Raw genomic sequence first — 21,564 nt, 5'->3', positions numbered from 1 at the left:
GGACACTAGTCCATTGGAAGATCAAACACACACATAGAGAAACTTCAGATATGCACAGTATGTCTCTGATCTCTCATATTTGAAGGAAATCCATGGAAAGATCTATAATAAAATATGTGCCATATGCAATCTAATGTTACAGTAAACAATTTTTATCCTTATCTCTTCATTTTAGTGTGAATACTGCATTATAACAAAGGTCACACCACAAACAACCTGGGACGAGAAATTAGAACACATATCTGCCAGGATCCAGGTAGCACTTGAGGGTGTGTATTCAGCTGTAATGTGGATTTAAAAGAGTTTAGGTCTTGGGTTATGGAGGCTTTCCAGCCTATGGTCACAGTATTTCCCCTTATAATCCTACACTTGCAAAGAGACAATGTGCACTGTATTCATGTAGGTCCTATTCAGCTTATATTAAAAAAAAAAAAAATCCCTGATATACTGGCAATCAAAATTGCCCCAAAGCCATGTTTGGAAGTAGTTTGAAGAATGAAAATTATGTCCCACAAGTGCTTGCTTGTTGTGATACGAGCATGTCCAAGCAAGCCCGTCTTGGAAAAACACAAGGAAAAAAAGCGCTAGTGTTCAAAGATTCTGTTTCCTCAGACGCTTCGCTTATATGTACTACAGTGTGTCTCATGGACCAAAAAAAGCTCAAATGTTTGGACACTTTGCACATAAATTGACAGGAAAACATATGGAAAAGCCACTGAAACAGCACTTGATATATTGTGGTTTTTATTAGGACAAAAACACATTTTCAGTGATTTCGTTGACATTTCTTTAATGGCACGATTTAGCAGGAAAACACATACATGGAGTTGTTTTACAGTGAGTCAAAAAAAGGGACTCAATAGTAATGTGGATATGATCTAATTTTCTTGACGGACGTGACATTTTTTTTTCTGTTCAGCCAATTCTGAAACAATTGGAACAGTTTCAGGGCAGGACAACCATGTTCACGCCAGGTTGACGGGGGAAAAACAGAGGAAGAAGGAAGTTGAATGGACACATCAGTGGAAGCGGGATGAAGGACTGGCGGTTTCACTTCGTGCCTTGACCTGCAGCTGGGACTGCAGGCGAAGCTACAGCAGCTGCAGCTGCAGCTTCCTTCTTTTCAGTATCTATGTCTGTGCACAGAACAAAAGACGCAAAAAGGAACATGTTAATTCAAAGGACAAAATTCAAGCACCTCAATGACATGTAAGAACCCTGTTTATCACTTCAGTTTACAGTCCACCCTTGTGTGAAAGCCCAAATGTTTGACTTGCATGAATTGAGCTTAAAAAAATACATTGAAACATGATCGAAGGTTTGCAAACACTATATAAAGGGCGTGTTAAGCTTTTCCCCTCACATTTTCCCGGTTGAATTCCGCTCTCCAAAAAAAGTGCAGGAAATGATTTCACTGCTCCTTAAGTTGACTACAATCAATTTGCCTTTTCTGCAGTAGCTTGTACTAAAAATTGTTAATTACATATTTTCCATCTAGTAAACACTTTTAAAGTGGCAACATTAGTAGGTAAATAAAAAAGCAAAAGCTGTTTGCACTCTGAAAGTGTTATAACGGCAAATTGAGTCAGGCCTACATGCCAACTCAGAGCAGGGTGAGTGTTTACTTCCTTCAGACAGGCTGGAACGGAGTGAACCAGTTCTCTCCCCACCTGCGTTTGTACCAGCAGACCCAATCCAGCTAATCACTCATTCATGTTTGCAGTGGTCCTCCAGGGGGTGGGGCTCAACTACTTCGGTCAGATAGAGAGCAAAGGAAGGGGTTTATTCCAGAGAGAGATTTGTTTTCTATGTTTTAACACGTACCGTTTTGGGTCGGCGGAATGTTCCTTTCCACTGTTTTGGTCTTTCTTAAACCGTTCTTGTCGAATGATTTCACGGCCTCCATGCTGTGTTTCTCTGACATCTTGGATCAATTTCTAATGGGGAAAGATGGTAGAGCATAAACAGATGTTATTAGTTGAAAAAATTAAAGTAAGCAAAGATGCACAGTTCAGCAGAAGGCGGAGGCGGGAGCTCTCAGAGCCAACAAACTAAAGCATTTGGCCAGCGGCGATGCCATCTACCGTGCAGGCCCATGCAGGTAGGACCCCGCCCCTTCAGGCACAGGAATCCAGATTCAGTTTGCGGAGTTGTTCAAGTCAGACGCGGGACAAGATAAAACACCCGCATCACATCATCGCTCACGGTTGAGCGGAAAACGCGGCCCCGGTCCTTTCGTTACGTGAGATTGTAAAGTCACACACACACACACACACATGTCCATGGAACTCAGGGTGAGGCTGTGCTTTAATAAGCAACCATAAGAAATCCAATTTACACTTTAATATAAAGACTTCATAAGGAACACGTCATAAGGACAGAATGGCCAGAGAGAGACCATTTAAAACCACACGAAGGCCTGTTAAAAAAAAAACAAACAAAAAAAAAAAAACCTTCAAGAGGGAAACTTTGAGCAACGCCCCATCCGTGGTTCGGCCTCCATGTCTGGCGTTTACGTTCAAATACACACGAATCGGAACGCATACGTCGCAGCATTGAACATGACGTCAAAAAACACGGCCTCACGCACGTGCAGAACTGACCGCAACGATGACGCCCATAAACACGGGACAGCTTAAATGCCCCTCGGTTCGACGCACACAGGTGCGTGCTGCGGGAGTTACCTGTCGCGGGAGCGTGACGTGACGTGATGAAGTCTCGTGCGGTGTGGAGGCTGTGCCCGAATACCAGCGCGCGCGGCGGCCACGCGTTTAAATACACGCGGCGCGCCCTTCCACGCGCCAACGCGGACGCCCAACCCGCAGCCTCTGATTGGCCCCGTCTCTGGGGTCAAATCCCATTGGATGGACCCGGGGCCGGACTTCCGGGATGCGCCGCCAAGCGTAACAATGCGATTAACAGGTACAGCATTACTGAAGGATCTGTCCCTCTGCTCATGAGTTTCGTGGCCCCTTTTTGTGTCGGAACATTACAAAACACGTTAAAATATAAAGGGCGTTATATCCGGCTGGAAAACGGTTTATTTTTTAGCTTCAGGAAGTTGATTGATTCATTTTTTTGGTTATTCTCTTTACAAGAGCTCCACCTAGCGGCGTAAAACGTTAAGACACGCAGATGACGCGGGGCCCCGTTTGTGCTGCACGGACGGAATTTAAACAACATGGGATACACGTGAAATAAATCAAAAATCAGTATGTAAAGGTTTATTTTTTGCGTAGGTTGCAGTGCCGACTGCATCATTCAATGTCTACAGGATGCATTTGCACAAATGCGAGAAACATACAATGAACACAGATATTCTCCTTTTAATTTAACTCCAGTGATTCATTTTAGAGCCATCGATGCCGTTTTCAGAGGTTGTGCATTAAGATACTTTTCTGTTGAGGCGTCTGGAAGAGTTTTAAACGGAAGGCATTTGTTTCGTTGTTCCCTTTTCTGCTCCATAGATCAATGCACCTGTCTGCCACACGCTAGAATGTCAACATTAGACTTTGGCGAGATCAATTAAATTATTGTGATTATTATTCTTATTATCATCATTATTATTTGATAGAATACAATAGCACATTAACTTTATTATATTTCGGTGTATTTACAAACACCTACGCACATCATACACAATCACACACATCATATAACAATCTTTCCGAGGCATCTTACATATTTCTTTTGTCACTACTCCTCGATTTCAATAACAAGGCCTTTACATCCCAGAGACATCAAAATAGGCTTAAATGCAGAGTCTTGCACAAAGAGGGATGCAATTTTCATTATTATGCATATTATCTATTTTCCTGAGTCTTTCTTTGGTGTCTTTTCTTATTTTTAGAACAGTGCAGTGGCTCAGGAGGTAGAGCGGGTCGTCTAGTAATCGGAAAATTGCCGGTTTGATCCCTGGCTCCTCCTGGTAGCCTTATGATGTGTCCTTGAGCAAGACACTTAACCCCCTAACTGCTCCCCGGGTGCCGCTACATGGCAGCCCACTGCTCCTAGATACATAAGTTACTAGGATGGTAAAATGCATTTTGTTGCCGTACGTAATCTGTGCAATGACAATTAGTTGAATCTCAATTCAGGGATATCTGTGGATACCTGGTTAAAATAAATTGTAACTGCATTGCAATAGTCAATGTTGACATCAGACGACAATTAAAGTTTAGGATTCAGAATTTGAATGTTTTTCCTGCTGGTCATAGATGGCGGTGGTGATTCCCCAGGTGACACACGACCGTAGGATAACAAGGGAGCCTCCTCGATACAGGCGGGGCATGCTGCGCTGACGGGATTTCCACAACATCCTCCAACAACAGCTCACCCCGGCCCCCTCGCCGCCCACTCCAGCTTGCATGTTTGCCACCAGCACAGAGAGCGGGTACAGAGGTAAGCTGACCGCTACGGAGGTCAGCGTCCCCGCGATGAAGGAGGAAGCCGTCGGAGAGAGACCCTGACCCTCCACGGCGGTGCACAGCGGCCCCTTCAGTCCAAAGTAGAGGCAGCTCCCCAGGGAGTTGCGGGCCACGATGGGCAGGAAGGCCCTGTAGTAGCCCAAGGCCGGCCTCTCCGAGCCCAGCCTGGCCAGGACGCTCCTCAGCGTGGGCATGCTGCGGTCGTTCTGACCGTTCTGCAGCACATTCTGAACGCGCTCAAACGGGGTGAACACCAGCGCCTCCACGATGCCCGCGCCCAACCCGGCGAGGGCAGGGAGGGCCGAGCTCGGCACCGCGCCGGGGGACGAGGAGAGCCAACGGAGGAGGGTGTCCTGGAGGCCGAAAAGCAGCGTGCCGTTCAGCGTCCTCATGACCAAGGGTGGAGCGACGCCCCGGTAGAGCTTGGCGGGCCCTTCCTTGTAGAGCTGCCCCACTGCCTGGCGGACCGAGGTGCTGTGGAGTTGTTGCCTGAAAACTGTCTTGTAGACTGGGAAGACGATGATGGTGGGGAGGGTGGAGAGCAAGCTGGAGGTTCCTCCATGCAAGTAGCTGCGGAAACGAGGTATCTGGTCTCTGGGGGCGTCTTCATCTTGTGTTTGTTCTGGACCCCACCCCATCCTTCGGCAGAAAGAAATTCAGCTGGGAATTATGGGAGATATGGATGGTATTACTGGATGTACTTTGATGTACCGAGACAAACTGCCACTTGTTAGAACAGCCCCACTTAATATGAGCTTTGTGTGGACAAGACAGAGGGATAGTGTACATATGTTACTTCTTTCATTTTAATTTCTACCTCTCTCATCTGCATTGTTTTTGCAGGCTGAATTTCACTCTGGGGATTAATATAGTGTTATCTTACCTTATTATCAAAAACATGGCAAATACACACACACACACACACACACACACACACACACACACACACACATTTATATATATATATATATATATATATATATACACACACACACACACACACACACACACACACACACACACACACACACACACACACACACACACACACATTTCTAAATCTATATATGTCTGTATCCATCAACACTGTATGTAAATCAGGGCAGAATATTTATATTAAATGGTTGAATGGCTCAAACTCAGTCGTTGAAGTGTATGAAATGTGTTACTTACTTCCGCAGTCAAGTGTTGGTTGTAAGAAAATCATTCGAGTTTTTCCTTCCTCCTAAATTTGATTCTCCATTAACAAGCTACTGCATCTCGCCTGTTCACCAATTAAGCCGAACGCAAACCAGGGGAGAAAGACGATGCACCTGCTTGGCATTGCAATTCAGCCGTTACCGTTGTTTGCACTATACCGATCCAGACAAATTTACAGATAGCCACAAATCGAGTGTAATATATACACAAATCGAGTGTAATATATATACACCCTCACAAGACCGATCAAGGAAATCCGCTGCTCGTTCGTTCAATAATTCCTGTGACAGACGCGCAGGGCGGGGACAAGCGCTCCTTGGACGCGCAGTTCCAACGCGCTCCTGTGCAGGGCGCTGTTGAAACACCAGTCACTTATTTTTTCCATCAGATTTATTTTGCAGGTGCAGTATTTATTACATCTCTAATTATTGATACTGTTGTTGGATTATGAGGTTATACTGTAAGGAGATTTGTATTTCCACGAAATCCACTGGAAGCTATAGCTGCTGCTTGAGAACAGGGCCCGACAAATACAATTATAAGTGCTATACAGTTATTATCAGGGCCGTTTCTAGCTTTTTGGGGGCCCTGTGCAAAATGTTTTTTGGGGGGGGCCCCTATTTTGTGAAACTATGATGGGGGGGATTCCAAACCCTCTAAGGTGGTACGGGGGCATGCGTTATTTAAGACATCCCTAGAATGTGCATAAATGAGATGGATGCTGCATTTTACCTAAAATGTTTGTTTTAAATGTTAGTAACACACTTGTTAAAGAATCAAAATCAAGGCACGGAATAAAAGGGCACTTGGCTACTCGTACATTCCTCGTACATTTTCATGTATGAGGAATCTGTCGTGAAGATCGGTTCATTGCTGAAAAGACAATTGGCATCTTATCAACATCAACATCTTGATGCTCACTGGGACTTGTAATTGTAATTATACCTTTTCACCCTTACCCCTTCTTTCTACAATTATTGCTCCAGTTTTCTATCATATATTCACCAATTTCATTGAATTTCAAGATTTTCTTCGTCTCTCAACACGTTTTTCATTTATTTATTCAGGATTTATTTATTCTTGGATCAACAAAAGTTGTATATGAGCCACGGAGATATCAGCTGAATCACAAGTGAGACTACAATGACGTGATTTATTATTAAAAAAAAAAAAAGAAAGACCCTTCCAACAAAGCAAAAACATGACACCCAATCCAGTTGAATATACTAACATGTCAATTGTATTCTTTATTAGGTTCTGGATTTACTACTCAGTTGTATTGACAGCCAAATCACATTCATTTGTTCAGGAAGTGCATGCTTTCGTGGGATTCTTTTTAATTTGGTTTATTTGGTGAATTTTTTAATGACCATGATCAAACGGCATATTACATATGAAACCTTACCCATGTTGTGTTGTTAATAAGATAATAGAAATATGAATCATCATCACCATCATCATTCTCTGTACACACGACTGTGTGGCCAGGTCCAGCTCCAACACCATCATCAAGTTTGCTGACGACACCGTCGTGGTGGGCCTGATCACCGACGACGATGAGGAGGCCTACCGCGAGGAGGTGGCTGACCTGTCACTCTGGTGCCAGGACAACAGCCTCCACCTGAACGTCAGCAAAACTAAGGAGCTGACTGTGGACTTTAGGAGAGGATTATTACAACCGAGGACGCACGCGCCGCTGGTGATTAATGGGACTTCTGTTGACAGGGTGAGCAGCTTCCAGTATCTGGGAGTCCACAACCACGGAGGATTTAACATGGACTTTACAAACAGACACTCTGGTGAGAAAGGCGAGGCAGCGTCTTTACCACTTCAGGCAGCTGAGGAAATTCCGGGTCTCGGTGAGGATCCTCCTCACTCTGGAGCAGCGGAGAGCATCCTGACAGGCAACATCACTGCCTGGTTTGGGAACTGCACTGCTCAGGACAGGTGGGCCCTGTAGAGGGTGGTGCTTTGAGCTGAACGTACCACTGGAACTACCCTCCCCTCCCTGCAGGAGCTATACACCAGGAGGTGTAGTAGCAGAGCCCACAGGATCATGAAGGATCCTCATCACCCCAACAATGGACTGTTCCAGCTGCTGCGTTCAGTCAAGCGCCTCCGCAGTCACACAGCGAGAACAGAGAGACTGAGACGGAGTTTCTTCCTGAGTCACTCACACAGGCCCCACTGCCTTACTGTACTGTATGTAGCATACTGTACTGCATACTGTATCACTGGTCTGGGTGATACAGCTATCTATGCTATGATCTAGCTATTATTTTCAGTTTAGAACTTATTGTGCATAATCTCCTGGTCGGTTGCAAAGACATTTCACTGCATATATGTATGAACGTATGTATATGTATGTGACGAATAAACCTCTTGAATCTTGAATCATCATCATTCTTAGTAGTAGCAGTAGTAGTAGTAGTATTATTATGGCAGTGCCACACACTGACTTTTATTATTTAAGCAAACCGGCCAAAAATATTGCGCTTTATATTCTAAAATATGTCCAACAGGTTTCCTACGAGAGCAACGTCTGTCAGTGCAAAGTCAGTTGTCATGGAAACCAGGTAAACATGTAAAATATTAGGTAAATTCCCATTCACCGTAGCCCTGCAACTGGGGGTCATCATGTGATATGTCTTTGTGATGTCACAATGCGCCCTCTACACGCTGCCCTGAGCTTAAGACGCACATACATGCGTGTGCACACGCCGACGCAGGCCCGGCGCATTTTCGAGGTTTTCTAGGTACGTTCCGCTTTTGCTCCTGTGTGTTCAGGCGTTTTCCTGGGTCTTCTTTTTCCTCTTGTGTTGTGCTGTTAATGATGATGTACATTCATGGGACGCGAGTGCACTACTTCCAGCGCGTCTCGACCGAATCGTCTCAGGCTTTGTCATTGCGTTTTCACCGTTGTTTTACTTTCGTCAGGCCCGTCTGAGGACAACATGGAGACCCAGCGGCAGCAGGCAGCGGCCGCCTTCAAGGCTTTTATCCTGAAGAACAGTGCCAAGAGCGACCTCAACCTGTAAGTCCATACGACGCGCGTGGTTACGTTAACGCGCTGGATCTCAACGTGGGGTCCCTCAAGAGGCTCTAGCAGAGACAGAAAAAAAGATTACTATCTAAAATATCGTTTCATTTACAAGAACCCCATAGAGAATGTGCAATAATGACTGTTTCGATCACGTTATATCATTTAGATCATATTATATAATAACCTGGAACAGTTTGCCATAACTGTTGAAACTGGACTTGTAGATGATGTCATAGGTGGAGGAAAACAAAATATTTCGCGATGGCTAAACTGTGGCAACTTAGAAGTATCAGATCCCTTTTCAAACACCGATTTCTTACCTTTTTTATTTATTATTTTTTTTAAATTCACAGCTACGATCACCTTGCGCGTTTGTTGACAAAGGTGATGGACGAGCGCCCCCAGAACTCAGTCGACGTGATCGAAGAAATGAGCTACAAGCTGAAGCGAGAGCTGCTGCCGGACACGCAGAGCACCCTGCGAGACCTTCCCCTGAACACCAACTCTCAGCTCTTGGCCGAACAGCAGCGGCTGCTTTTTCTCCGCGACGATGACGCCGAGCAGGAGGACGAGCTGGTATCGGCGGCGTGCACCCGCACACGCATTCCCCCTGGTTGTCGGGAAAAGATAAAATGAAGGCGTCGTTCGGAGCCAACGTTTGCAACGCAAGCTCTTTGTTTTGTCCCGACTCCCGCCAGGTCGAGACGGCCCTCCCGAACGTGAACGAGATCGGCTACTACTTCGAGCAGGCCGGGCTGGGCCTCGGCCGGGAGGAGATGCAGAGGATCTTCCTGGCGCTGAAGCAGCTCGTGGATTCCCAGCCCCTGCAGCGCTGCCGCCTCTGGGGCAAGATCCTCGGGACGGAGAGAAACTACATTGTGGCAGAGGGCGAGTACAAAGAGGACGTGGAGGAGGATGAGCAGGGCGCCGATGAAATGGATGAGCAGATGGAGGCCGAGCCGCTGGACGACGAGGAAAAGGACGGCATCGTTGAGGTGCGGCCTTTGTTGACGCGAATAAAACATTTGATTTATGAGGTGATATCTACCGTAGAGACACAAATGCCAATCCATGTGCGTGGCCTGTTCCGTGTGTCAGATTGATCTGCTTCCTCGGACAAGCTACAAGCCACAGCCTGAGGTGCCAAAGGAGCCCCAAGGAACGGGTGTGAACAAGGTGGTTTACTACGTGTGCAAAGAGCCTGGACTTCCATGGGTGAAGCTGCCGCTGCTCACCGCGGAGCAGGTGAAGGCCGCTCGGCAGATACACAAGTTCTTCACCGGGCGGCTGGACACCCGGATCTCCAGCTTCCCCCCCTTCCCCGGCAACGAAGCCAACTACCTGAGGGCGCAGATCGCCCGCATCTCCGCCGGCACACACGTCAGCCCGCTGGGGTTCTTCCGGTTCAGGGAGGAAGAGGACGACGAGGAGGCCGAGGCCCTACACGACACTTACGAGGTGAACACCGAATTTGAGGGGATAACCGTCGCCGAGCTCGCCGAGTCTTTGTCCACCTGGGTCCATCACGTTCAGCACATCTTGCAGCAGGTAAAATTCTCAAGGGAACAATGACCGCTTGTCTTTGTGTCGTGTTGGTTTCATATATTTTATTTGGCTTTTTTGTTTCCAAATTCAAAACCTCCCACTAGGCGTGTAACGCGAAGCAGACAAAGTAATGGCGACGTAAAAAAAAATAAAAAATGAAGCAACGCAACTTCTCTCACGATCTTGTGCGACTGCGTGCGCGGTGTCTCTTTCAAGGGCCGCTGCACATGGATCAACCTCGCCGCCAAGCCAGAGGATGAGTCCGAGGACAAAGGCGAGGACGAGGACAAGGAGGACGAGCCCGACGAGCCCGAGCCTGAGGTGGGGCCTCCACTCCTCACCCCCATCTCCGAGGACACAGGCGAGTCTCGTCACGTCGCGCCCTCCCGGCCCTGGAGCCGGCGACCGTCGGGTGTGTGAACGTCCGCGCTCACGGTCTCTGTTTGCGCCTGCAGATGCCAGCATTTCTCCCTGGACCTCCAGGTTGTCCTCCACTCTCACCTCCCAGTACGCAGTTGCTGTGCTGCGCTCCAACCTTTGGCCGGGGGCACATGCATATGCACGTGGAAAGTAAGTCCAAAAAAAAAGTTGAGCTCATTGCTCTTAAATCTGTGTTTGGTTACTCACTCTCATGGTCACATTCAATTTGTCGTTTTGTAATTAAGGAAGTTTGAGAACATATACATTGGCTGGGGGCTTAAGTTTGCCGGGAATGGGTATAGCCCATGCATTCCACCGACGCCACAGACTGAATACCCTACTGGCCCAGAGATCACAGAGGCCTTGGACCCGACGCTGGAAGAGGAACAGGCACAAAAAGCAGCGCAAGAGGAACAACAAGCTGCCAAGGAGGAGATGGAGAGCTCTGAGGAAGAAGAGGAAGGCGGTTGAGGAAGATGAACCTTTTTTATAGGTTACGATTTAAATGTTTACAACGGAAACTGTTAATGGAATCACTGTGTATGCATACTGCTAACGAACTATGTACCTTTTATCTGCAGCAGCCTCTCATGATGAAATAAAGCTAAAGGAGAACGGTGTTCTCAAACGCCTTGTGTACAAGTTTTAACATGCCCATACATAAACATACATGTAAGCTATGATTTAATGTGATGAAAATCAGGCTGTTCCTATTTGGTACGGTTTGAGGGCACAGCAGATAGTAGGACTGAATAACCGCAGCGTGAACCTCTTACCCAATTAGGGGCTGTGAAGAGAAGCAGCCTCCCTTTCTGAGCTTTCCTGTATGGCTGCATTTTATAACTACAGAGACTATGTGGTGTGGGGTTTTTACATTTCCAAACTTGTCACATAACATGCAGAAAATAGCGAATGCCAAAACTTAGCATCTACTGCCTGGAACACATTCAGGAAGATAACATAGTGCTACCAAATCTTGGTCACAAACACTTCAAATAACAGCTCAAGTGCTTCATATAACCTAGATACATGTATTCTTAATTCAGTATTACTTTTACCGTCCTCCCGAAATATTTAGGCTAGTTCCTGCATTTGGTCACTGTAGGGTTTATAATCTGTAAAATGTTGGGGTAGGACATGTTTGGACTAGTAGTGGTGATAAGACTTGCTTGTATGGAGTGGTCCTTAACTCCCCTGTTGAACGCTATTGTACAGTATACTACACATACTAAGCCAAAAACAGCAACACATACATTTTAGAAATCTTTATTAAGAACACATTCTGCAATCAGATATTTGGCGCATTCACCCTACTCAAAAAAGTAAACAAGTCCTGAATATGCAAATGACAAATCTCACATTTATACATTTTGCAAAGACCAAACTCAAAAACAGACAAAAAGCAGGTCAACACATCTGAAGGAAGCTCCAGCCTGCAGAGACCCCAAGCCAGAACCCAACAACGCTTTCGAGAAATTCAACCTAAAAACACTTGAGGTCAAACCATGTACCCTCAGCAACACCACTCAACAAGCGCACCTCAATAGCAGCTGAAACAAACTCAGTCCCAATATTCCCTACTGATTAACAAGTAAATACTCTTCCTTTACTATAAACTACTTTCATTCATGGAACCACTACATTTAGGAGCTTTAATGATACCCGGAGAGCACTTTACATTAAAAGATTCATATTTATATTTAAGGGAGGATGGAAATCACAGGTCTTATTCCAATCTTTGCTAAGTTATGGTCCTTGAGGCTGCTTTATAGTTCTGTGTCGAACGGCCGCCGTCGCAACGTTGTGGGTGTCTATGCCAGCGCTAGATGGCGGCGTCGACTCTTATTTTAGTGCGGACGTAGGAAAAACGGACGGCAGTTATTTCACGCCAGGAATCGCGTGTAATTTGTTGATCTTTATAATAACAAGATGTGACAATTGACATTTTGTAATCTCTTTAGCCAGACTCTCTTCGAACGGCTCCATTTTGTTTGAGGCGGAATTGACCTGAAAACACTGGGAACGCGTAGCGGGGGGGAAAAAGCGGGCCGATCAAAAAGCTCTTGCGGCGTTGTGCCAAGCCCGGCGTGTAGTTATATTTCTCTCTGCCTAGAGACCCACGGCATGTACCTGCGCCGGCTGTTCAATGCAGAACTACAGAGCAGCCTTTAGTCCACCGAGCAGCATTGGTGCCACTTTTTCAAAAGCCGCAAAAGAAAAGACAAAAACTAGGTTGTTGTTTTCCTGACTGCTGAGGCACGCTTGGTTGGGTGGAGCGGTGGAGCAGCAGTACTGTAAATTATAGATCATTTTCACGTTCACTTGATTATCAAGCTTATTTTTATTTTATTTATTTTAAAGGACGCGGAGAGCCCGACGGAGAAGTGAAACACCAAACTCTGGACATCAAACGGTTACCACACTTGTCAATTGTAACATATTTAACAAAAATGTAACGTAAGCTTTTGCTGACCACATAAACGCACGAGAAATATTCATGACCTGTGAAAACTGACAAGGGTCCAGGACGAGCCCCGTACGGGCAAGGAATTCCGCTTATAAGGAGAACGGGGAGAAATTTCACAGCTGATAAAGACTTCATTCATACATACATACATACATGATAAAAAAAAACAAAGCTTAACTAAATTAGTATCTATCTAGAGATGATTGCTTTTTAATGCCCCGGGCATAGAAGGTCAATGCTGAGGGGGCAATAGGGACTCTTGCGAATGGAGTCAGTATTAGTAACAGACATAGCTGTTCAATTGCTGTTTCATAGTTAGCAGCTGAGCATCGCTAATGGTCGTGTTTGGCCGGGAAACGTCCCTCGTCTCTTTATTTGGTGCGACAGCTGACAGGAGAAGGGCGTTACAAGGGGACGTGGCTGAACAGGTATGACACCGACTCGCCGTTATGGGTTCTACGGATGGCCTCGGCCAACATCATGGAAATGTCTATAACCTAGACAGGGAATGTCAGGGGGAGGAAAGAAAACAAATTAATACATTGGGTAGACATAGGGGCCATAGATTTAACAGAGTAGTGAGCCTGAACAAGGTGAAGTATGAGTGGATGAGGCGGTGTTGAGCTGTGGACGCTGACCTGTATCTTGTGGCAGTGCTTCATCTTCTCCTCCTGAGGGATGGTATTGGTGACGACTACGGCTTCAAAGCAGGCGTTGTTGATACGCGAGATGGCTGGGCCGGAGAAGATGCCATGGGTGAGAATGGCATACACCTTAGTGGCACCAGCAGAAATCAATCTGAAAGAGGGGAGGGGGGGGGCGTTAATATGTAAAGAGTACAATTCATTTTGTACTCCACGACATGCCATGGAGCTTGTTAGTCAACATGAGTACAAGGTAAAATGAATGGGTTTACTTGTCCGCAGCATGGCAAATGGTGCCACAGGTATCCGCCATGTCATCTACGAGGATCGCGACGCGGTCCCTTACATCTCCAACGAGGACCATGCGGTCCACCTCGTTCGCCTTTTTCCTCTCCTTGTGGATGAGGGCAAAGTCCACATTTAGCCTGTCTGCTATCGATGTGACCCTGGCAAGGAGAGGACAAGAGCCCCGCGTTATTTTCAGCAAAACAGCAGAATAAAATGACAAATTGCAACCACGCCACTCTACTTTGTTCGACATGAGAGACAAGCAAGACGTTCTGAATCCAAAGTAGATTCCAGTGGAGATGAGGTGAAGTTCAGCTCCTCTTAAGGGTTGATACAGGGTTGTTTTAACCCTAAGTTAATAATTAATTGTCACAGAAATAATTGCAAGAAACAATTAAATGGTCTTTTTTGTTCATTTTATGCCACCACCAAAGCATATACGCCTAGAAAGGTAAAATAATACACATCCACCATATGCAGAGAGGCATTTATTGAACACTGGAACATAAAAAATGCAATTAAAATATTGGCTTAAAATTCCCCTTAAGTTTGGATGGAAACATGATTGTAGAATGTAACAATTTCACAAAATGATCACGGTCAGCTCAAATAACTGAGATCCAGCAACTGTGTAATAATTGTGCCAGGTCTAGCGTCACGTTGAAGCGGCAGCATGTGAAGGTGTACGGTCCTGGCTCACCTCTTGGCGCCCCCGGCATCTGGCGACACGATGGTGCAGTTCTTCCACTCTGTGATGTTCTCTTTAATCCACTTGAGCACAGCAGGCTCTGCGTACAGGTTATCGACCGGGATGTCAAAGAACCCCTGGTGAAAATGCAACACGGAGTTTGTTTAACACAGAAAGCAAATAAATAAATAAATAGATAAATAAATAGAAAATACAGTTTTTTCCTAATCTAGGAACATCGCTGGCAAAGTGAGGGATGGTAGCCGCTGGTCCAGAAGCTACTGACCCGAGTCCAACAGGAGACACTGTTTCACAACATACAGTGGGGCAAAAAAGTATTTAGTCAGCCACCAATTGTGCAAGTTTTCCCACTTAAAAAGATGAGAGATGCCTGTAATTTTCATCATAGGTACACTTCGACTATGAGAGACAGAATGGGGGGAAATTCCTGGAAAGAATCCATCCAGGAAATCACATTGTAGGATTTTTAATGAATTAATTGGTAAATTCCTCGGTAAAATAAGTATTTGGTCACCTACAAACAAGCAAGATTTCTGGCTTTCACAGACCTGTAACTATTTCTTTAAGAGGCTCCTCTGTCCTCCACTCGTTACCTGTATTAATGGCACCTGTTTGAACTCGTTATCAATATAAAAGACACCTGTCCACAACCTCAAACAGTCACACTCCAAACTCCACTATGGCCAAGACCAAAGAGCTGTCAAAGGACACCAGAAACAAAATTGTAGACCTGCACCAGGCTGGGAAGACTGAATCTGCAATAGGTAAGCAGCTTGTTGTGAAGAAATCAACTGTGGGAGCAATTATTAGAAAATGGAAGACATGCAAGACCACTGATAATCTCCCTCGATCTGGGGCTTCACGCAAGATCTCACCCCGTGGGGTCAAAATGATCACAAGAACGGTGAGCAAACATCCCAGAACCACACGGGGGGACCTAGTGAATGATCTGCAGAGAGCTGGGACCAAAGTAACAAAGGCTACCATCAGTAACACACTACGCTGCCAGGGACTCAAATCCTGCAGTGCCAGACGTGTCCCCCTGCTTAAGCTAGTACATGTCCAGGCCCGTCTGAAGTTTGCTAGAGAGCATTTGGATGATCCAGAAGAGGATTGGGAGAATGTCATATGGTCAGATGAAACCAAAATAGAACTTTTTGTTAAAAACTCAACTTGTCGTGTTTGGAGGAGAAAGAAAGCTGAGTTGCATCCAAAGAACAACATAACTACTGTGAAGCATGGGGATGGAAACATCATGCTTTGGGGCTGTTTTTCTGCAAAGGGACAAGAACGACTGATCCGTGTAAAGGAAAGAATGAATGGGGCCATGTATGGTGAGATTTTGAGTGAAAACCTCCTTCCATCAGCAAGGGCATTGAAGATGAAATGTGGCTGGGTCTTTCAGCATGACAATGATCCCAAACACACCGCCCGCGCAACGAAGGAGTGGCTTCGTAAGAAGCATTTCAAGGTCCTGGAGTGGCCTAGCCAGTCTCCAGATCTCAACCCCATAGAAAATCTTTGGAGGGAGTTGAAAGTCCGTCTTGCCCAGCGACAGCCCCAAAACATCACTGCTCTAGAGGAGATCTGCATGGAGGAATGGGCCAAAATACCAGCAACAGTGTGTGAAAACCTTGTGAAGACTTACAGAAGACTTACAGTTTGACCTCTGTCATTGAAAACAAAGGGTATATAACAAAGTATTGAGATCAACTTTTGTTATTGACCAAATGCTTATTTTCCAACATAATTTGCAAATAAATTCTTTAAAAATCAGACAATGTGATTTTCTTTTCTCATTTTGTCTCTCATAGTTGAGGTTTACCTATGATGAAAATAACAGGCCTCTCTCATCTTTTTAACTGGGAGAACTTGCACAATTGGTGGCTGACTTAATACTTTTTTGCCCCACTGTAAATCCATTGACACACACTGTCAATGTGTGTTACTAAAAACAACCAGCAATACATGCTTTGATGGACGACTTTGATGTGTAAAGTGTTTTAGGTAGTAGTTCTAAGGTAGAAGCAGTTGTAAACAAATTGTGTTCTGTAGTTCCCAGAAATCAGCATCCAATTGTCTCATTTTGAATGGTAAAAAAACAAATGATTAAAAAAAACAAACAACATTTCAAATAAAAGTGATCTATTGGGAGCTTTGATCTGTTGTGGTGTCTGATACCTGTATCTGGGAGGCGTGCAGGTCCATGGTTATAATGTGGTCAGCACCGGACACAGACAACATATTTGCCACCAACTTGGCAGAGATGGGAGCGCGGCTCTGAAACGACAAGGATATTTTCAGTCATCTGGTCATTAAACCACACAACCATCTTGTTTCTAAAAACAGCCTCGTCATCCAACGTCTACAAATACATACACAGCTTGATTTTGTGTGCAGTTAAATTAAGCTCCATCGGCCCCATTCCTTTCTCTTTGAATCATTACTCCAGATCGACAAGACATCTGCCATCTTGCATCCTCTCACAAATTTCTGTGTAACTCTTACTCTACTCCATCAATCAAACGTAAGAAAAAAATCTATAGTCATGGCAAAAAGTCCAATTGCGCCAGCACAGTCCTTTAAGGGGTTTGCGACATTGCCCTTAAAAAAATCTCAAAATAAACGTAACTAATTACATACAACTGGCCCAGATCCTGGGTTAAAGGGGACTTATGAAAAGCTCAACTCTTTCAGTGTTTGTGCACATACATTTGGATCTCTGGTGGGCCTACTAACACACAAACAAATAGGACAACCTAGTTAATTTTTTTGTGAGCTTTCAGTTTTGAAAACGTGTCCTGAAACAACTCTCACTATTAGTAGAATAAGAACTGCCCCCATCTGAGTAACTCAACAAACAAATCTTTTAAAAGAGGAATTAATACCAGCTCCCCGTGAAGAAACTGCAGACAATGGTGGAAATGTAAGCATTTAAAAAATATATTTCTTTCTAAAAAATAAATGAAAACTTTTTGCGGAAGAGAATGTGGCGTCAGTCTGTTGTGCCTTTTTCCAAACAAAACAAATAAAAAGTGTGTATTGTAGCTGTATTTAGTTTATTTTCTAACATTTACATGAAACAAAATACCCGCGTGCGGTGTCCCCCACAAGCTTGGAGCACGGCTACAAACAAACTTTTAAATGAGGCCTTGTAGATCTAATATGAGTGAAGATTCAGCCACTGGATTGATTATTTCTGGCCTAAAACTTGTTCAGAAACAGATTTGGTGGACTGATGAGGTGAAATCAGTGAAGGTTTACAGACTAAATACGACGGAACCTTGTGCTCAACCCCCATGGCTCACAAAACTAGGGGCCTCAGGAGGGTGGCTCCACCCAAAAAGACCAGCCAGTTTTGTTAAAAAGGCTAGAATGCATATTTATATAGAATGCAGAGGGCTATTCACAGCAAAAAACTTCAACAGGTTTTGGGGCTCTCAGAGACCAATATTAACTTGTTGAAAAGCAGCACAATAGGCCAATTTCAACCAATATATTAGTGCTGTCAATAGATCAAAAAAAAATATCAAGTTAATCGCAAAAATAGGCTGTGATTAATCACAAATTTAAAATACTAGTATTTACTTACTACACAATAGTATTTTTGTTTACTTTATGAAAACATCTCAAAATACCATCTCTGCTTAGTTTTGATTTCTGAATAAGAATTTGACTGTTATTAATAATGTTTGTTACAGCACATCGTTATGGAGGGGCAGAACAAGGTGAAAACCAGCATTGTAATTACATGGGAGTCGGGGGGAGCTCAGGAATTTGGGGGGGGCTTTAAAAAGCAATCATTTATGAAACATTATCTTACTAATAATTATTTCCACTCCTAAAATGGCTGATGGACCTTTAAACATGCACTGTGTTGTTTAGTCTGTGACAGGTAAACAGGTGTCTGGGTTCAACCAACGGCGAGTGAGAATGCCGAGCGTGTGGTCAGGTATCCACCATGTCATCTACAGATGACATGGTGGATACCTGCGGCACCATCTGCCATGCTGCAGACAAGTAAACCTCTTCATTTGACATTGTACTCATGTTGACTAACAAGCTCCATGGCATGTTGTGGAGTACAAAATTTATCGTACTTTTTTACATATTGACCGCCCCGTTTCGGATTGATTTTTGCTGGTGCCACTAAGGTGTAGTGTACGCCATTCTCACTCATGGCATGGACGCCCGGAACTCGGACAACTGTAATTCCTGCCCCCTCCCCCGACGGCTACCATAAGTATATCTCAGACCTGTGGGAAACACTGGGCAAGCAGTTTCTACACAGGTAACGTAGCAACACTCGTGGCGCAATGGAAAGTAATTGATCCGTAACCCGTACGGATCGCTCCCCCCAAATGGTTTGATGACTCGCAAAATTTAACCATCATAGTAAAATACAGTTTTACTGCCGTTGTTACGTTCTTCAAGTAACAATTCCCCAAATCTTGATGCAGAGTTGCAGTGAAAAGAAGATAAACAAGACAGATGCGTGCTGTGTTTTACTCTGAAGCGCAATGATTGGTTTACGGCGCGCCGCGCCATGTTGCCGCTACTTTAGGACATGTGGTGAAGGAGCTGGCCGCTGCTGTATGTCGCCGCTATGCATCCGCCGCCATATTAAAGCGGTCAACATCTGCTCGTAAACAAATACAATGTGTATTGAGAGACGCAGACCTCCCCACAAAGTCCACTGTAACCCGCTTCATTCTGAACAGATTTTCATGAAATTTAGTTTGTTATAAACATGAGAAATTGAACATGATGCTGGTTACTTATTGGAATTTAATTCAGTTCCTGGAGGCGAATCGAATCCTATTTTTTCATTCACTACCATGTTTAAAGGAAGAAGGAATCATGCGTGCCTCATATTGCACTTTAATTTAACAATGGCGTATTGAATGTTTTACATATTTTAAGATTTTATTTTACATGAGATATCTTGGATATTGTGTTATTCTAAGACCATGGGCAAAAGTTCCCTGTTTTTCTGATCTGAAAAATGATCTGTGACTCAAAACTGTGATCCGACCCGAACTGTGGGTTTTGCGATCCGTTGCACCACTAAGCAACACAATAATGAATTTGCAGCTCTAATCAGGCGTGGGTGGAGACGGGAGAAAAGTGAGGGAATAAAAATAAATATGACGCATAACGCGACCTGGGCTAAAGGCCGGCATTCAATGATGTGTGATGGCTAATGGCATGAGAGAGAAGTAACTAGACAGATATCCCTCACCCCCACCTTGTCCTTCTTGTCCTGCCGGGCGTACGGGAAACAGGGGATGACGGCCGTGACCCGGGAGGCTGAGGCAATCTTGCAGGCGTTGATCATGATGAGCAGCTCCATCAAGTTGTCATTTATCTCCCCGCAGCCGCTCTGGACTATGTAGACGTCCTCCCCGCGTACACTCTCCCCTATCTCCACACTGTTGGGAGCAGACGGGACCAACGGCGGCAAAAGAACAGGAAATAGATGAGGCTCGGGGTAAACAATGATTTAGGAAGGTGAGCATAGGCCTGAAAATGACAAAATAGTTGATATTTAACACTTTAGAGACTACTAAAGACTACTAGAGACTACTTTGTTGCAATCTTTTATTATTTTTTTTATTGATGAGCAACGTTGTGGAATAGCAGGCCAGGCTGAGCTTTGCCATGTGTGGACTACAAGTCCCAAGCACTGTTGTGGAGCGATGGATTCGGCTCTTTTTTACAGATTCGGCGCTTACAAGTCACTCAGTAAAAAAAAAAAAGAGTCTTCAGCTCCCCTAATCAATTCGATACCGTTGTAACGCAGAGAGTCCGCTCGATGTTTGGAATGGAATCCTCACAGGTATCACGTAATCCTGACAATATTATTCGTTTTGGCAGAGGAACACAAAGTGACTCACCAGGCGTATTTCATGTAGTCAAAACTCATAAACACACACATAAACCAATCATTAAATATTAATTACTGATCTTCTTTTTGCCTCGGGAGTCTGATTAATTGATCAGTAAGCACAGTTTGAGTGAAGTTGACCTCGCCCAACCCGCTCGTTATCCGGATTAACTCCCAACTCCCGAGTCGTCGAAAAGATCCGTTCGCTGCGAACGGATCTTTCGCGAGTCTTGCGTCACCACTATTGTAGTGATGCGTATCAACGTGACAACGCGTTCTCCATTAATTTTACGCGGCGGGGACCACATTTGCGCCGTCTACGCGTCAGCCGAGCGCTGGATAAAAAGCCGAACCGGGAGGAAAACGTCTCACCATGTTTCCTGGTTGCTAAATTTCTTCGTAACGACCTTCCCCAGCTCCAGTCCCAGGCGGTCTGCTATTTTCTGAGACAGGTCCGGGTGCGAGCTGCCGCTGAATATCTTAATGTTGGGCATTTTTGGGCTGCTGCTCCGGGACGTGGTTCGGGGTGGGGTGGGGTGGGGGGGGGTGGGGAAGCTGGCGGCAGCACAGAGCCGCTGGCGACGACGCAGCGCGGTTGTGAAGGGCTGGAAAGTTGACGGACGCTCTCCGCGGCGGAACGTGTTTCCTACCTATCCCCCATCACGTCCCGCGGCACGCGAGCGCTCTCCCTCCCCTCCCCCTTCTGCGGGCGCGTGCACGCCTCGCGTACGTAGAAAAACGTCTGCGTCACAATTGCGTCACCTCGCTTGGCTCTGTTACGTCCGCTCGTGTATTTATTTTAGAATTTGTATTCGTGTGTGTGGTCTTTGCCAAGGTGCCAGCCTATAGCGACAACCAACACATTTATTTATTTTTTCCCCCAATCAATATAATATTTTAATTGTTGGTAAAAGCAGCGCGCTACTTTAAATGG

The 21,564-nt window shown here is 45.1% G+C and overlaps 3 protein-coding genes and 1 long non-coding RNA gene across 5 annotated transcripts; 1 reads left to right on the top strand and 3 right to left on the bottom strand.

The window, feature by feature from the left end:
• Positions 1–727: 727 nt before the first annotated feature.
• On the bottom strand, positions 728–2,812 carry LOC307236087. The gene is made up of 3 exons (XR_013844366.1): positions 2,685–2,812; positions 1,825–1,937; positions 728–1,136 (listed from the first exon to the last, which is right to left on the bottom strand). It is a non-coding gene; the product is annotated as an uncharacterized lncRNA (long non-coding RNA).
• A 1,365-nt stretch (positions 2,813–4,177) lies between these two features.
• On the bottom strand, positions 4,178–5,065 carry LOC307235919 (solute carrier family 25 member 53-like; the record flags this gene model as incomplete). The annotated part of the gene is made up of 1 exon (XM_080008178.1): positions 4,178–5,065. One exon carries the CDS (start codon positions 5,063–5,065, stop codon positions 4,178–4,180), a length of 888 nt encoding a protein of 295 aa, XP_079864304.1.
• A 3,516-nt stretch (positions 5,066–8,581) lies between these two features.
• LOC307235917 (radial spoke head protein 4 homolog A-like) lies at positions 8,582–11,106 on the top strand (the record flags this gene model as incomplete). Its single annotated transcript, XM_080008176.1, has 7 exons — positions 8,582–8,661; positions 9,024–9,246; positions 9,369–9,665; positions 9,769–10,218; positions 10,432–10,576; positions 10,671–10,785; positions 10,881–11,106. The coding sequence occupies 7 exons, from the start codon at positions 8,582–8,584 to the stop codon at positions 11,104–11,106; spliced, it is 1,536 nt and encodes a 511-aa protein (XP_079864302.1).
• Positions 11,107–11,885: 779 nt separating this feature from the next.
• Positions 11,886–21,314, bottom strand: prps1b (phosphoribosyl pyrophosphate synthetase 1B). 2 transcript variants are annotated; one of them, XM_080007589.1, is made up of 7 exons: positions 21,003–21,314; positions 19,986–20,175; positions 16,925–17,023; positions 14,735–14,859; positions 14,019–14,192; positions 13,741–13,900; positions 11,886–13,599 (listed from the first exon to the last, which is right to left on the bottom strand). In XM_080007589.1, exons 1-7 carry the CDS (start codon positions 21,122–21,124, stop codon positions 13,507–13,509), a joined length of 963 nt encoding a protein of 320 aa, XP_079863715.1. In that variant the 5' UTR covers positions 21,125–21,314; the 3' UTR covers positions 11,886–13,506. The 2 variants fall into 2 exon arrangements, with proteins under 2 accessions (XP_079863715.1, XP_079863716.1); XM_080007590.1 differs by having other exon boundaries at positions 19,992–20,175.
• Positions 21,315–21,564: the final 250 nt, after the last annotated feature.

This window comes from Zeus faber (genome assembly GCF_960531495.2).
Source record: "Zeus faber genome assembly, chromosome: 10".
In the NCBI taxonomy this organism is placed as follows: Eukaryota; Metazoa; Chordata; class Actinopteri; order Zeiformes; family Zeidae; genus Zeus; species Zeus faber.
The sequence above is the reverse complement of the archived record's forward strand: the minus strand, read 5'-3'. Positions and strand labels throughout refer to the sequence as shown.